Below are 15,803 nucleotides of genomic sequence, written 5' to 3'. Positions count from 1 at the left end.
AGTGGGCATAGTTAAAATAAAGTGTTGCCTATTTAAGATGGATAGGAGGATATTTCCCTACCTAGGCAGCTTGTGAAACTCTCCTTCCCAGAAAGTGCAGCCAGGATCACTGAAATATTTTAAGGCAGAAGTAGACAAAGTTTTGACAAAGAGTTTTGGAGTAGGCATAAAATTGGAATTGGGCCTCCTTCAGATCAGCCATGATCTTGGTGAATGGTTGAGCAGGCTCAGGGATGGATACGGCCGTGAATTACCCGCCCGTCTTTTTCTTCCAAACTGTGCATATGTAAACACATTCTAAGAAGAAAAATGGTAACAGCTGATTCCCCATTCTGGTCTGTCATTGCATGAGCAACTCAAGACTTAAAAATCTAGCGATAAAAATCCAATACCTAATGAGTGTAATACCAATGAAACCAAGTCAGATTAGAGATAACACTGGCAAAAGGTGAAAAGTTACAGGTGCTACCTCAGCATATGACACAGCCTGATGAAATGCAGCCACCGCTGCACGATTAGCCAATCGCTAGAGAGTGGTGTTCCATTGGCTAGATCCAGAGACTTGGTTCCCAAAGCAACAGAGATGGAATGTCTATGAAGGGCACATGGGAATAATCTGCAGTTAAGGCACCATAATTTGTTTTGTGAAGATAAATCAGCTCTCGCATCATACTATCTTCTGGGCGGTAGTGCACTAAGCATCATCTCTCTTACTGCTGTGTATTTCTGTTATTCTCTCATACACTGCATGTAGATACCATTCTTTGCATGGGAATGGAGAACTCTAAACTCATGAGAGACATCTGCTATACACTGGATAAATGCCTGTAAAGACATTGCAAAGAATGGTATCTACATGCAGCATCTGAGTAAATAACAGAAATACACAGCAGAAAGAGACATGATGATTATTGCACTACCACCCAGATGATGGTATGATGCGAGAGCTGACTTATTTTCACATAACCAGTAATGGTGCCTAAATTGCAGACTACCAATTAAAGTTCTTCTTGTTCTCCACAGCAGTGCAAGAAATTCCTGAAAGAGTAATGCATGATTACAGAACCCAATTCAATTCTGAAGAGTTTAAGGAATTATTGAATGGAATGGGTTCAGCATCATTGTTCCATCACCACATTATCTGAGGGGAGATGGCTTCTTAGAAAGGCATGTTCACACAATCAAGGAGACCCTCAATGTGCCAAGGGGAGAAGAAAAGGCCAGGCATGATCTCTTTGTTAATTAGAGCTATATGTCTCGAGGCTGACATGGAATCATCTGTAGAGCTCTTAAAAACATCTGATAGCTCTACCAATTCAAATGGCCAGAAGTGAGACAACAACTCATTGATGCACAATACTTCAACAGTCATGCTAAATCTGGAGTCTTTTTTTGACTAGACAGAATGAACATGGACACAACTCAGTCATGAAAACCTGGAACCCAGCATGGGTTATTGCAAAATAAAATACAGATTGATACCAATAAGCAGATGAGAAAAAAGAGGGTTCTCTGCTCAATCGTGTCACAGCTGATATTGCAGAAAAAGATTATCAGCAATACTAGCAGCATTACTGACAAATAGGATATCCGTACTATCAAGGGCACCATGTGCTGCAATAAGAGAAACACACACACCACTACAGCAACACACTCGCACACACACAAATTTCAGTGTGCTGACTCACACCATATACAATTATTGAATCCACAAAATGGACACCCAGCATCCTACAAATAACTACATACCATAAACACCACGTTGTTTAAAAATGAAGCTATACCAAAATCTGAAGACATTCCAAATTATAAAATTCGTTATAAAAGTTGATTACAAATTTTCTTCAGTTTAGACAGTACGTGTAAAGAAATTAGTAAGTTGTGTTGTACAAAAATGCATTTTTTGAGGAAAGAACAATGTTATATTGTTACGTTACTCCAAATAATTCAGAAACTAGAGATAGCAGGAACTGCCGATGCTGGGGAATCTGAGAAAACAAGGTGTTTTTTGTGGGTGGAGGGGGACAAAGGTGAAGCCCTTACTGAGGAAGGGTCCCAACGCAAAACGTCAAGCTTTCCTGCTCCTCTGATGCTGCTTTTCCTGCTGTGTTCATCCAGCTTCACACTGTGTTAATTCAGAAACTATATTGTTATGCACATCATCTACCATTACACTAGTCAGTGCATAAAAGCAATACTCTTATCATTTGACCACACATGGAGAGATCCAAAAATTAAATATATTCATGAAAGCTCCAGTTTCTGTAAAGCGTTTTTCCAGTTTCTGAGAACCACAAGACTAAAGACACCTCATCTTAGATAACAAAGTGTGGAGCTGGATGAACACAGCAGGCCAAACAGCATCTAAGGAGCACAAAAGCTGACCTTTCATCAGAAAAGGGGGATGGGGAGAGGATTCTGAAATAAATAGAGAGAGAGGGGGAGGCGCACCGAAGTTGGATAGAGGAGAAGATAGGTGGGGAGGAGAAGATAGGTGGGGAGGAGAAGATAGGTGGGGAGGAGAAGATAGGTGGGGAGGAGAAGATAGGTGGGGAGGAAGGGACAGGATAGGTCAGACTGGGGAGGACGGATGGACAGATCAAGGGGGTGGGATAAGGTTAGTAGGTAGGAAATGGAGGTGGGACTTGAGGTGGGAGGAGGGAATAGGTGAGAGGAAGAACAGGTTAGGGAGGCGGGGGCGAGCTGAGCTGGTTTTGGGATGCAGTTGGGAGGAGAGGAGATTTTGAAGCTGGTGAAATCCACATTGATACCATTGGGCTGTAGGGTTTCCAAGAGGAATATGAGTTGCTGTTCCTGCAACATATGCGTGGCATCATTATGGCACTGCAGGAAGCCCAGGATGGACATGTCGTCTAAGGAATGGGAGGGGGAATTGAAATGGTTCACGACTGGGAGGTGCAGTTGTTTATTGTGAACCGAGCGGAGGTGTACTGCAAAGCGGTCCCCAAGCCTCCGCTTCCCCATTGTAGAGAAAGCCACACCAGATACAGCGGATGCAGTATACCACATTGGCGGACGTTCAGGTGAACATCTGCTTGACGTGGAAAGTCATGTTGGGGCCTGGGATGGGGGTGAGGGAGGAGGTGTAGGGGCAGGCTTAGCTCTTCGTGCGGTTGCAGGGAAAGGTGCCGGGTGCAGTGGCGTTGGAGTGGTGTGTTGAGCGGACAAGAGAGTCATGGAGAGAGTGATCTCTCCGGAAGGTAGACAAGGGTGGGGTAGGAAAAATGTCTTTAGTGGTGGGGTTGGATTGTAGATGGTGGAACTGTCGGAGGATGATGTGTTGTATCCGGAGATTGGTGGGGTGGTATGTGAGGACTAGGGGGATTCTCTTTTGGCGGTTATTTCAGGGACGATGTGTGAGGGATGAGTTGCGGGAAATGTGGGAGTCACGGTCAAGGGTGTTCTTGTCCACTGTTGGGGGTGGGGGCAGTTGCATTCCTAGAACCTCATCTTAGATCTGCCTTTTTCTTCTTTCTTTTTCCGCACAACCAGCCTCTCCCCAACTCAATTCTGAAACCTACTTACTCTTCTAAAAATCAAAGGAACTGCAGATGCTGTAAGTCAGGAACTAAAACGCAAGTTGCTAGAAAAGCTCAGCAGATCTGACAGCATCTGTGAAGAAAAAAAATCAGAGTTAAGTTTCTGAGGAAGGGTCACCAGACCCGAAATGTTAACTCTGATATTTTTCTTCGCAGATGCTACCAGATCTGTTGAGCTTTTCCAGCAAATTCCATTTTTGTTCCTACTCCCTCTTTTGCCCTTCGATTTGCAGGATATCCATTGTCTCTAACATTTTCCAATTCTGACAACAGATGATCAGGTTGAAACATCGATCTGAGGGCTGTGCTGGCCACATCTGTGTAATGTCAGGGAAACAAGGCTGCATTTTTAAACCTTGCAAAGTTTTCATCACCACACAGGGAACTGCAGGCATTTCTCTCCCAGTTTGAGAGTGGTTAGAAATTCTGTACAGCTGAAGTGGTGCCATCCTGTGAGGTAAATCTACCCTCAGACCAAATTGAGGAAACAATCGATTTTCCTGCATTGCTTGCATTGGCCATAAATAAATGAAACTAAAAATCTTCCATCAACTGCATGGTTTGCAAATGTTAAGTCTCCATAAATTACTTGGACTAACAATGCTCCTTATTTAGGTCTTTTGTTTTCATAGAAGTGAAGATATGTTCTTGGAGCCCAACCAAAATGGTTGTTTGTCCAGTCCCATTGTGGCTTGTGTAGTGACACAGTAAGAAAGTTGGTAGCACAGAAATTGGTTCTCTTTCCTCAACAATATTTGAATCTCTGCCCATGTATACCAAAATGATTTTTATTATTTCCTTTCATGAATTCAAGCTTATTTTAAAAATGCGGTGTGTTGCTACTGTGCCAAAATCTGCAATTCTGAGCACCTAGCTACAGTTATTAATTGTAAAGCGTTTTGTGGGCTGCAAATGCCAGCAGTTTCCTAATGCTCATTAGCGTGATTATTGACAACACTGGAGAATAAGCATCCAAAGCAATGGCTTCACTGCTGCTAAAATGGTGGCATTAATAAGCAGTAGCTCTGCCAATTTCTAAGACAGCAAAAACAGTACCTTGTTCTGAGGAGCAAAAAAAAGACTGATACTCCAATTGAGCCTTTACAAATATCGTTGCTCTGTTTGCCTAGTTACCATTGATGAAAATCTATTACATCAATCCTTTTCTTTGCTCCCTGTTCCTTTTCCTGTTTTTTTTTTGTCTCTCTGCCTTGTCGATGCTTTTGATGATGATTTTGCCATGCATTTTGTTATAACAATAGGATACTTGATCTTCCATGAATTGTTGCTTTCCTTTTACTTATCAATTAGTTATTTGGATGGATGCTGCACTAAAGTATTTTTCAGATGGTGGATTTTACTTAAAGATAAAGATTTGTCTTTGCAGCTGTGTTTGAATTTGATACTTGCCCTGGTACACAGGCATTATTTCTTACACATTCATACAGTATCCATCCACAGTGCTATTTTAACATTAAGATTCAAGTTTAATGTGACTACTGGATCTTTTGTCTCTAAAAACATCTATGGAAGAATTCATTCACAGTACGAGTATCATGAAGAATAAAAAATGCAATTTTCACTTCCCTGTCCAAACTGTTTATCCAGCAGAAAACAAAATGCTTTCACATTTTCAGTTGTTGATATCCTCTCATGCAATGAAACACACAAAGCCTTCACTGTTGTAGATTTTTCCCTTTTAAGTAGCTTGGTATTTAACATACTACCAGCAATGAGCACTATTCAGAAAATACACAAAAAATTGTGATATTTTAATGTTAGTGGGGCCATTGATAAAATTTTAATTTTTTTGTCTCAGACACCTAAACCTAAAAAGAAATGAGTTAAAAATAGCAATTTTTATGCACAGCCTCTGCAAAATTAAAACCCTTTTACTGAATTGAAAACGAATGACTTGAAAAGGATGACTTATTATCATTTTAATGAACTAACATCCTGCCATTCAACTAGTAAAGAAGTATCATTCCATTTTTGGTCTCAATTTACCAAACACATCAGATTGTGGAACCCCTCAGAACCCCATTGCTGCATGTCCTATTTTCCATTTGCATCTTGCAGCAAATGTATACTGACTATTAGTTACTTTGTTCTTTCATTGACACCATCTGGACTAAGACTACCAGAACTAATTTCACTTGTCACCAGCTGTAAAGGTGTATAATTTCAATTGGTACCTTGTTTTGCCTTTCATTTATCAAGCAAAATAGCTTAATGAGGCATGTCTGTCTGAAATCACAAAATCATAAATGACCCATTCACTTCTTTTGCTGACTTGCCCTACTTAACCATTGAAAATGAAAATGACATGAGGTGTTTCAGCAGGAATATCATGCAGAGACCAGAAAATGCTTGTTGAATAGTAATGATCTTCAATTTGACAAATTAGGAATCACACGAGCATCAACATTTGAAATGCTTATTGCAATTTGCAGTAAACTATACTTTATGGAGAAAATGAAAATTATTAATTTAACGTTTTCCTAAACACACTTCACATTATTTCATTGACAACTATAGAAACTTAAAGATTTTTCGGGAGATGTAAAGGGCACTTACTGTAATCATCCCACCCAGGATTCCTGAATCTGGTTTCGGTGGTGCTTGAAGTTGTTCCATGGCCCATTTCTCAATAATGGATGCAACACGTGTGTTATCCATATTAAGAAGGCGAAACCCTGTCATATTGACACCACTGTACCGATAAGGTTCTAGGTTCAATGCAAACAGATCCTGTAGAGATAGACCACAAGAAAAGAATTTTAATTAACACTTTCATTCTACTTGATGAGAGCGCCATTTAAGATATAATTGTAGATGGGTGCCTCCCCATCTGACTGTGATTGGTTGGTAGCTCTCTGCTGGCAAGTTCCTTGATCTGAGGAAAATGTTGGCTTGTGAAATGCTTGGGTGGCATAAGATGTGGTGGGTGTTCTCAAAAAAGAGTCAATGTCTGGATCTCACCTGGTCCACAAGATTTTGCCTAGTATGACACTGAGCCACATAAGGAACTACAGAGTCAGAAAACTGAAACATTGGTCAAAAGTATCTCTAAGGAGTCATTCAAACAGGAAAATCAAGATAGAAAGGAAGAGATGTGTAGGGAAGAAATTCTGGAGATGAGAATCTAAGCAATTCAAGAAACTATCACCAAAAATGGAGCAATTAAAGTTGGGATGCACCAAAAGTCAGAGTTAGGTAAGTGCAAATATCTTGGAGGATTGTGGTCTTAGGGGAGATTGCAGAGATAGGAAGGTGTGAAATCCCAACAGGATTTGAAGAGGAGGATGCAAATTTTATAAACAAGTAAATAAGTAAAAGCCAATGTAAGTCAGCAAACCAATGCTAACAGTTGAATGGGACATGATGTGAGGATACCTCAAACTTACAGAGAGTGGAACACAGAAGGACAGTCAGTGATACATCAGAATTACCAAGTCGAGAGCTAAGAAAGGCCATGATGAAGACTTCAATAGCTGACGAGCTAAAATGTGACAGGTGATGGTAGGGAGGTGAAAATAAGTGATCTGGGTGATGACATTAGTTTCAATTTTGCATCTCTGAGGCAAATGAATTGAATTTTCAATTTGTTGACACTTCTAAGTCATGAGTACAGTTCTGGTCATTACACTGAAGGAAGGGCGTGATCTGAACTGAGACTATACGTCATGATCTCCCCCCACAATGTTGAGGAATAAAAGACTTCCGCTATGAAGAAAGATCAGAAAGGTCAGAGTAATTTACTTTGGAATTTTGGAGGCTGAAGTATTTTCTAATTAGAGAACCAGACAGTGTCAACGGTAAGGATATTTAAATAAAGATGGCAGGCAGTATCTTGAAAGTGGGGCCATTAGGAGATCTTCAGAGTGGAGTGGTTTTCTGCTTTAGCAGTTAAGGGACAGAGAGAGTGCTTCCATGTTATGCTGCCCTCTCAGCAAGTTTAGCTTTTGAAATTAAAATTGGCAGCAGTTGGTGGATCTCTTTGCCTGGGGGCCCCTTCAATGATGTTGCCAGGCTTCCAGATGCCAGCTGAAAAATTCCTGTTAGTCTCTGATAATTGATCTTTAAATTATTTTAACGAGTTACCTGCCACTTCTCAGTGAGCATAGCACAATGTTTGTACTAAATATGATATTCTCTTTCCTTCATTTCAATTGTCTCTTCATGTAAAGATAGCATTTTCTATGGGGTTGTGATCTGTCCAAGTTATCAAAGATGGGTCACTTGGGTCAATGGCCAGTCCTGCTAAGTTATTGTTACAGCCTGCAACTTGTATAACCTGGCAGTAAAAGGATGGAACTGGAGCTGGGATTTACATACACGTGATCTTTTATTTTGAGATGAACATTAAATATCTAATCCAGCAACCACAGCTTGTTCCTATATAGGCTGTTTTAATAAGAAACTGCATCAGCTGCCAGAGTAGGCTATATAGACACTGATACGACTGGTGAGAGGGGTGATCAGTTCCCTACTTTTAACTACCTCTTGGTCAACTGCAAGTAAGCATGTAGTTACCACACTTCAAGTAAGTTTTGTTAACCAGATGTAAAATGAAGGAAGGCCAACTCCAAGGTTTTCTTGCGTGAATGAATGGAGTTTTGTACCTATCAAGTCTGAGCGAAATGAGAAAATGTGACTTCAAGCGCGCACAACACTGGCAATAAGCTTCTCAAAAACAAAAGAGTATGGAGAAGGCTATCTATCCAGATACTAAGGGGCAGTCAGTTATAGCTCCAATTCTTAGAGTTTTAAGATGCAAAAAAGAAACTGGAGTTCTGACAGAGATAATGGGAACTGCAGATGCTGGAGAATCCGAGATAAGAAAGCATGGAGCTGGATGAACACAGCAGGCCAAGCAGCATCTTAGGAGCACAAAAGCTGGCGTTTTGGGCCGAGACCCTACATCAGAAAAGGGGGATGGGGAGAGGATTCTGAAATAAATAGGGAGAGAGGGGGAGGTGGACCGAAGATGGATAGAGGAGAAGATAGGTGGAGAGGAAGGGAGGGGATAGGTCAGTCTGGGGAGGACGGACAGGTCAAGGGGGCGGGATGAGGTTAGTAGATAGGAAATGGAGGTGCGGCTTGAAGTGGGATGAAGGGATAGGTGAGAGGAAGAACAGGTTAGGGAGGTGGGGATGAGCTGAGCTGGTTTTGGGATGCAGTTGTGGGGGGCAGAGGGTGAGGGCAGATTTTGAAGCTGGTGAAATCCACATTGATACCGTTGGGCTGCAGGGTTCCCAAGCGGAATATGAGTTACTGTTCCTGCAACCTACGGGTGGCATCATTGTGGCACTGCAGGAGGCCCAGGACTGACATGTTGTCTAAGCAATGGGAGGGGGAGTTGAAATGGTTCGCGACTGGGAGGTGCAGTTGTTTATTGCAAACCGAGTGTGGGGAGTATCCTGGAGTTCCGACAGTTCAGCTTTTCTCCTGTTTCTTCGAGAGTGGCGAAGCTTGCTGGTAATCTTGATTTTATGACGAATGATTGCTTTTTCCAGGTTGCTTTTTCATAGAGTATTGACGTTTCAAGTTGAGCAAGAGACAAGTGAAGTGAATGTCTTCACTTCTTGCTTCAATTCATTCTTTCTCTTCTGCTGTTCAGAAATGGCTGTTATTTTGGTCCATTTGTATATTCCTACAACTGCTTATTATTTTCGAAGCTGAATACTCTGACAACCTTCTATAATCAGTGTGTGACTTCCAGAAAGGCATGAATCAAACCAAGACAGCCAGGTATGCGTTTCAGTGCCTTCTATAACAATGTTCATTTCATTTCAGATAGATCCTTGCTTATTGATGAATTTGAGTTCAATCTGGTCAGGATATCACAGAAGCTATTTTGACTCAGTATTTGTATTTTTTAAAGTTTTTTCTTGTTCCAGGTATTAAAATAACATGATTTGAAGGTGAATATTAATAGTCCGATCATTACCATTACCATGACACTATCTGAACATAATACATGGACAAAAGTAACATTTCTCCTTTTTGTTTATTTTAAGTATAAATATGATTAATAGATATGAAATATTAATACAGAAACTTTGACAATGCACACATTCAATCTCTTCATCTTAACCTTTTGTTGATTGGCACTCAGACATGCTCACTAAACCTTGCCACATCTTCAAGTTTTAACTCTTCCCTGCCCAGTTCCATATGCTGGGTTTAGAAATTTTTTTTGGAGTTTCATGGGGTGTGTGTGGGGCGGGGGTGTGGGGGTGCGGTGATCGGAGTTTGTTGCCTTTCAGTTGTCTAGTTTTGTTCCTTACACCTCACTCTCATTTAACTTGACATTAACCCAAGCTGATTGATCAACATCTGAGACTTAGTTCTGATCTTAGGATCCACCAGTGAGTAGTTCTGTAGTTACGTTACTGGTATGTTTCCGGTGGTCTCCACTCGTGCTTAAGAAAATGAAAAAGCAGGTATTGTCGTCTCTAGTGTTGGCACATTATCATCTTAAGTGACATGTAGTGTTGACATGCAATGCCTCCCCATACAGTATGGGAGTAGTGCTGGCTCACTGGTGGCCCAGAGAGGAACACCCAATAGCATATCCTTCCCGACCTTTGGCAGATGCTGAACGAAAATGTGCCCAGATACAGAAAGAAGGTTTGACAGTCATTTTTGGTGAGAGAAAGTTCCGCTAATACCTTTTACAAACATAAATTTATAATAGTAAAGGACAACAAATCCTGCTAGGGATATCTAAAGAGGATAGGGCCATGCTGCCCACAGCTTCAGGTCGAATTCAATGGTGGGCTCTTGTTCTGAGGGAATACAATTACAACTTGACACACCACCTGGGAGGCCAAGTGGCAAATGTGGATGCCTTGAGCTGCCTCCCTCTGGCAGATTCACCACTGGTGGTGCCTCCCCTGGAAGAGTCAGTTCTGGTTTTAAACATTCCAGTCACTGCTGACAATATCTGACAGTGGACATAAAAGGGTTCAGTCCTGGCAAAACTGAAGTGGCTCATGGTGATGGCTGGGGAAGCAAAAGGGCCGCCATTACGAGAACTGAAACCTTTCTGGACCTGGCGAGACCAGATCAACACAGAGAATGCAGGCAGCAAGAGTGATTGTCCTGAGCAAAGGCCAATGCCAAATACTGGCAGAACTCCACCAGAATCATCCAAGGATTTCCAAAATGAAGATGATGTCAGTGAGACGTTTACATATGGTCACCAGGATTGGATGCCAACAAAGCCACATTGGTGGGGCAGTGCCCAGACTACCAAAGAAAAAATTGCTGCCAGCAGATCCCCCACATGTTGTGGGAAGGGCCTGGTAAACCCTGGGCTCATTTACACACAGACTATACCAGTCCTTTTATGAGCTCTGTGTTTTTAGTCATTGTGGACACCCATTCAAAGTGGTTGGAAGTACATAGGAGTTCATTTGTCAATCATGGAGATGATAATTGAAAAGTTGCAAGCATCTTTTGCAACACACAGACTCGAGAGGAGTTGGTCATTGACAACAGGCTAATCATTCACCAGTGGGGAGTTGCAGTATTTTCTAAAGTGGAATGTCATTTGGCATGCAGGTATAGCTCAATATCATCCATCATTCAATATTCTGGCAGAAAGAACAGTCCAAATGTTAAAGTCAGCCTTAACGAAACCGCCTACAGCTTCACTAACTGTCTTGGTTCTTTTTTTGAAATATCAACCTACCACTCACACAATTAGAGGCATAGCTCCAACCGAATTGCTGATGGGGAAAAAGACTCCACACCAGGTTAAATCTGATCTTCCAGAACCTGGGGGCAGGGGGTGCGGGGCAGCAGCGAAATGGTATCAGGAACGCCTAGCCTCAAAGAAATCTCCGAGGAAGGGATGGACACAGCGGATGTCACAGCCTTGACACCATTACTGCCTGAAGAAGGTGAGATGTTTTGGCCAAGATACTCTGAACACAAGAGACAGGCTACAGTTGAGTACATGCCACCAGTATCCAAGGCAGAGTCAAAACAGCTGGTGAAAGCGCCCCGGGAGAAGCTACAGGAAAAAAAAAGAATGGGCTTACATCCTGAGACTTAGACAGAGAGGGATGCAATGTTTGGAACAACGTCAACCAGGTGGATCTCACAGAATAAGTACCCTAATTAGGGCTGTTAACCTGATCCAATCAGGAAGCCCTGCTGACAGATATAAAAATGCGTGTAAGAGGTTCTGCTCACTCCAGAAGACGGCTCTGCTAGCTGGATCCATGTGATGTGACTTGGTGATGGCACACTGACCTTCATGGAACAATTCAGGGAGAGCCGAGGTTATCTATAAAGATAGGGAGATACAGCAGTTGCTACTTAAATTTTGAATAAGACGTTGAGACAGGAGCCCCAGTGACTTAGCTGGTGTCCTGTTTCTTTAGGACTGGCAGAATAGGATGGACCAAAGGGCTAAAAGTTAACAATGATATTCGACAGCTGCATGAGAAAGTAGATTGTACAGGATGAGAAAATAGGCTGGTAAAGTTTAGAATAATACTTAACAAGCTCAATGACCTGGAATGAGTCCTGTGAACATTCCTTTATGAGCCAAAGATGGCACTTCCACCTGTTTGCCCATCCTTTGTTGTCTGTATCAGCCAGCAGTTTTATCTATTGTATCTATTGCTTTCTGTACTGGTTGTTTGCGATATTGTTGTATTTCACCTCGGCTCGGAATCGTGCCAGGAATGAAACTCAGCCTCTGACCCAGCCATCGATTGAGAGGTCCCCAGTGGGCAGAACAACATGAGACTTGTTGCTTTTTTAAAAATCTTTTTTCTTTTCTAATTGCTATTATTGCTGTAATAATTTATGATTTCCATTTTACTTATTTATTATTAATTAATAAACATTCATATTTATGTTGCTGTTGTTCAGCCTTTTTAAAATTATACTTACCCGAATCTGATGAGTATCATTTGGATACACGCTATGATTCAACATGCAAATAACCTCCACTTTTTGGTGTTTGGTCATGTTTCCAAGTTACTTTTCCATTAGGCACTTTTTAGATTGAGAGAGATTGATGGGGAGAGAGAATGTCTTCCAATTCTTGCTTCAATTCATTTTTCCTTGTTTCTGCTCTGGTGCTCAGAAACACGGTTGATAGGTCCATGTATAAATTTCTGGGACTGCTTATTATTTTTCCCAAGCTGAACACTCTGCAAATAATCTTTCAGAGAAACATAAGGTCATGATTTAGCCTTTCAGCCTCTTGAACCTGTTCCACCATTCAATGAGATCATGGCTGATCTGTGGCCTAACTCAACATATCCATCTTTGGCTCATATCTGAACAAAATTTCAAATTTATGAAGGATAATTTTAACAATTGATCCTACATCCACTGCTATTTTTAGAAGAAAGTTCCATAACATCTGTCATCCTTTGAGTGTGTAGAAATGTTTCCCAACGTCTCTCCTGAATGTTATGGCCCTAAGTCATAGACTATGCTCCTAGTTCTCGATCCCCTCCCATGGAAATAGTTTATCTTTGGCCATCCTGTCTTTTTCTGTTATTATCTTCAATAAGATCATTCTTTCTCTTTTAAATGCGAGAGTTAACAGGCCTAATTTGTAAAATCTCTCCTGATTATTTAACCCCTGAAGCTCGGGTATCATTCTTGTAACCCTACATGTATACTCTTTCCAAGGCCAATGTCTTTCCTAAAGTGTGGCATCCAGATCTGCTCACAGCACTCCAAGAGAGGTTTAACCAAGGTTTTGTATTACTGCAGCAGAACTCCTGCATCTTTGTACTCCAGTCCTCTAGTTATAAAGGACAGCATTCCATTAGCTTTCCTGACTATTTTCTGCACCTGTTTGAGAAATTTTAAAGATCTATGCACCTGAAACCCCAACTTTCATTGGACATGCATTGTATTTTACTTCATATCATCTAAAAAGCACCATGATTTTTTTTAAGGTCCCAAATGGATAAACTCACCACTTCCTTCCACTGAACTCCATCTGCTACAGTTTTGCCCATTCACTTAGAATACAATTGTGAAGAGATATTGATGGATTATCCGCTACTGCCTATCTTTGTGTCATCACCAAATTTGGATATATGATTTCCCATGTCATTTTTTGCATTGTTAATAAATAGTGAGTAATTGAGGTCCTAACACCACAATAATGAATGTCCCTGTAGGAGATTTGTAGTTACATTCTGCCAATTTGAGTGTACATCCAGTATCCTTACTTTTTATCACCTGCGCTCAATCAAATTCCCAGCCATGTTAGTGATTTGTCCTCCATTCCATGGCTTCTAACTTAGTTAAGTCTCCTATTTAGGACTTTATCACATGCCTTCTCAAAGTCTAATGAAACAACATCCATAGATATTTCTTCTGTCCACTACCTTAGTCTCCATGTAAAGCTTCCACAAATATGCAAATCAGCTGGGAGAGATAGTTCTGAGTTTTTGTGCTCTTTTATGGCAACATTAATGTTAGCTCAGACTGATCTTTGCTCATTGATGGTCTCATGAGTGTGGTTCAGCAGGGTCAAGTGATCATAAATATTTTGGGACAGCATTTATCCTCCTTAAATTCATTTTTAGTCAATGAAAGACCTCAAACATCAAAGTCAAATCATGGAAGCTGAATATTGACAGTCCATGTTTACTACTATCACATCAATAAATAAACCACGTGCACAGAGGTGAATCCCCAGTTAATGCCCAAACCCTAAATGTAATTACATACTCAATTAAAATACAGTTAGCATTTACCATATCAAACGTCATGATCTAATCCATCAAAAATTAAAGCCTAAGTTGCGCATTGTTGGGGGCAGTGTTTATTAGGGATGATGTAGTAATTTTGGTGATAAGCAAAATATACTTTCTAACTGTCCTCTTTATACTATTATAAAGTACCAGGGCTGAAATCCCTTGTGACTCCTGTCAATTTCCTACAATATCGCTAATTAGGGACCACTGTTAGGCCAGGCATCATTTCTTAGACATGAATTGCCCTGGACCAGACCGATGCCCTCAAAATATATTAAGAGGATAGCTTAGACCTCAATGTTTTCTTATTTCAAAGACAAGTGGAAGACATTGCTTTCCAGTTGCAATTTGATTGGTAAAACTACTCAATTTTAAGTAAACACACTTTATTTTTACATGCCATTCAAAATACATAAAACTGGAAAAGAATTGGATTAATGGTATTTCGACCAAAATTCTCAACAAATAATAGATATATCAATTATTACTAATTAACTGTTCACGCCATAAACGCTTATTTGGGAAAGGTAAATTGGATGTGGCAGATTGTCTCACATGGAATTCTAGCAGCAGGAAGAGAACTCAGCTGTAACTGCGAGGAATAAGAACTTCCACATCAAGCATCAAGATTCTAGCAACTGCGGAAAGCAAAGATCCTGGTTATGTAGGAGCTTGACCCCACCCATTCAGAATGGTTCCATTGTCCCAACTTCTTAAAAAAAAACAAGCTGCTTTATTTGGCTTTCAGCAGATTGCTCATCACTTTCTGTCTCAACGTTTTTTCATGGAGAAAAAACTTCTTCAGTCATTCGGTGTTGATGCTGTGGATTTGTCTTGCCAGAATTCTGTTGGAAACCTGTTCACCTCAGGCCAAAGAGATGGTTTTAAGATGGAGCCAAAGAATAAGGTGCCATACACTAGGAGTTGCCATTCCACCGGTGCCATTTGGACTGAGATACTGCCCCTCAGTTTGGAGGGTCTAATAAAAAAATAAACCTGAACTTACAAAAAAGTAAAATTTATTTCATTTAAACTTTTTTTAAAAAAAGATTATTCCCCTATAACAAAGTCAAGCTGCACATTAGTGAGGTTCGAAGGCCCTGAGCAAAAGCCTCAATTTCTACAATGTCAAAGGAGCACCGCAGCTATTGTGAATATGAGGCAGCTGGCTACTGGAGGTGTATCTGAAATGGTAATAGTGCTGTAATGGTGTTTGGCTGAATTAGGTAATCTTTGACCTCAGCAGACTTGGGGCTGTCAGACACTACTGAGTGTCTTTCAAGTGTATCTGCTGGAAGTATTACCTGAGGAAGTTGGATGTTATCTATTATTAGTGCTTATTAGTGATAGGCAGCATGGCTTTGTGCAGAGAAGGTCATGTCTTACCAACTTGATAGAATTCTTTGAGGAAGTGACCAAGTTGATAGATGAGGGAAGGGCTGTGGATGTCATATACATGGACTTCAGTAAGGCAGTTGATAAGGTTCCACAT

The 15,803-nt window shown here is 40.9% G+C and overlaps 1 protein-coding gene across 6 annotated transcripts in view; it reads right to left on the bottom strand.

The window, feature by feature from the left end:
• The window catches only part of LOC125457084 (glutamate receptor ionotropic, kainate 1), a 294,872-nt gene that overhangs the window by 84,299 nt on the left and 194,770 nt on the right, over nucleotides 1-15,803 (bottom strand). For all 6 annotated transcript variants that reach the window (XM_059650355.1, XM_059650359.1, XM_048540798.2 and 3 more), the window contains one exon: nucleotides 6,138-6,311. In XM_059650355.1, the coding sequence (XP_059506338.1) occupies nucleotides 6,138-6,311 (174 nt within the window). The remainder of the gene's footprint in view (nucleotides 1-6,137; nucleotides 6,312-15,803) is intronic.

This window comes from Stegostoma tigrinum, chromosome 12, assembly GCF_030684315.1.
Source record: "Stegostoma tigrinum isolate sSteTig4 chromosome 12, sSteTig4.hap1, whole genome shotgun sequence".
In the NCBI taxonomy this organism is placed as follows: domain Eukaryota; kingdom Metazoa; phylum Chordata; class Chondrichthyes; order Orectolobiformes; family Stegostomatidae; genus Stegostoma; species Stegostoma tigrinum.
Note: the sequence above shows the minus strand (reverse complement) of the source record. Positions and strands in the feature narration are given on the sequence as shown.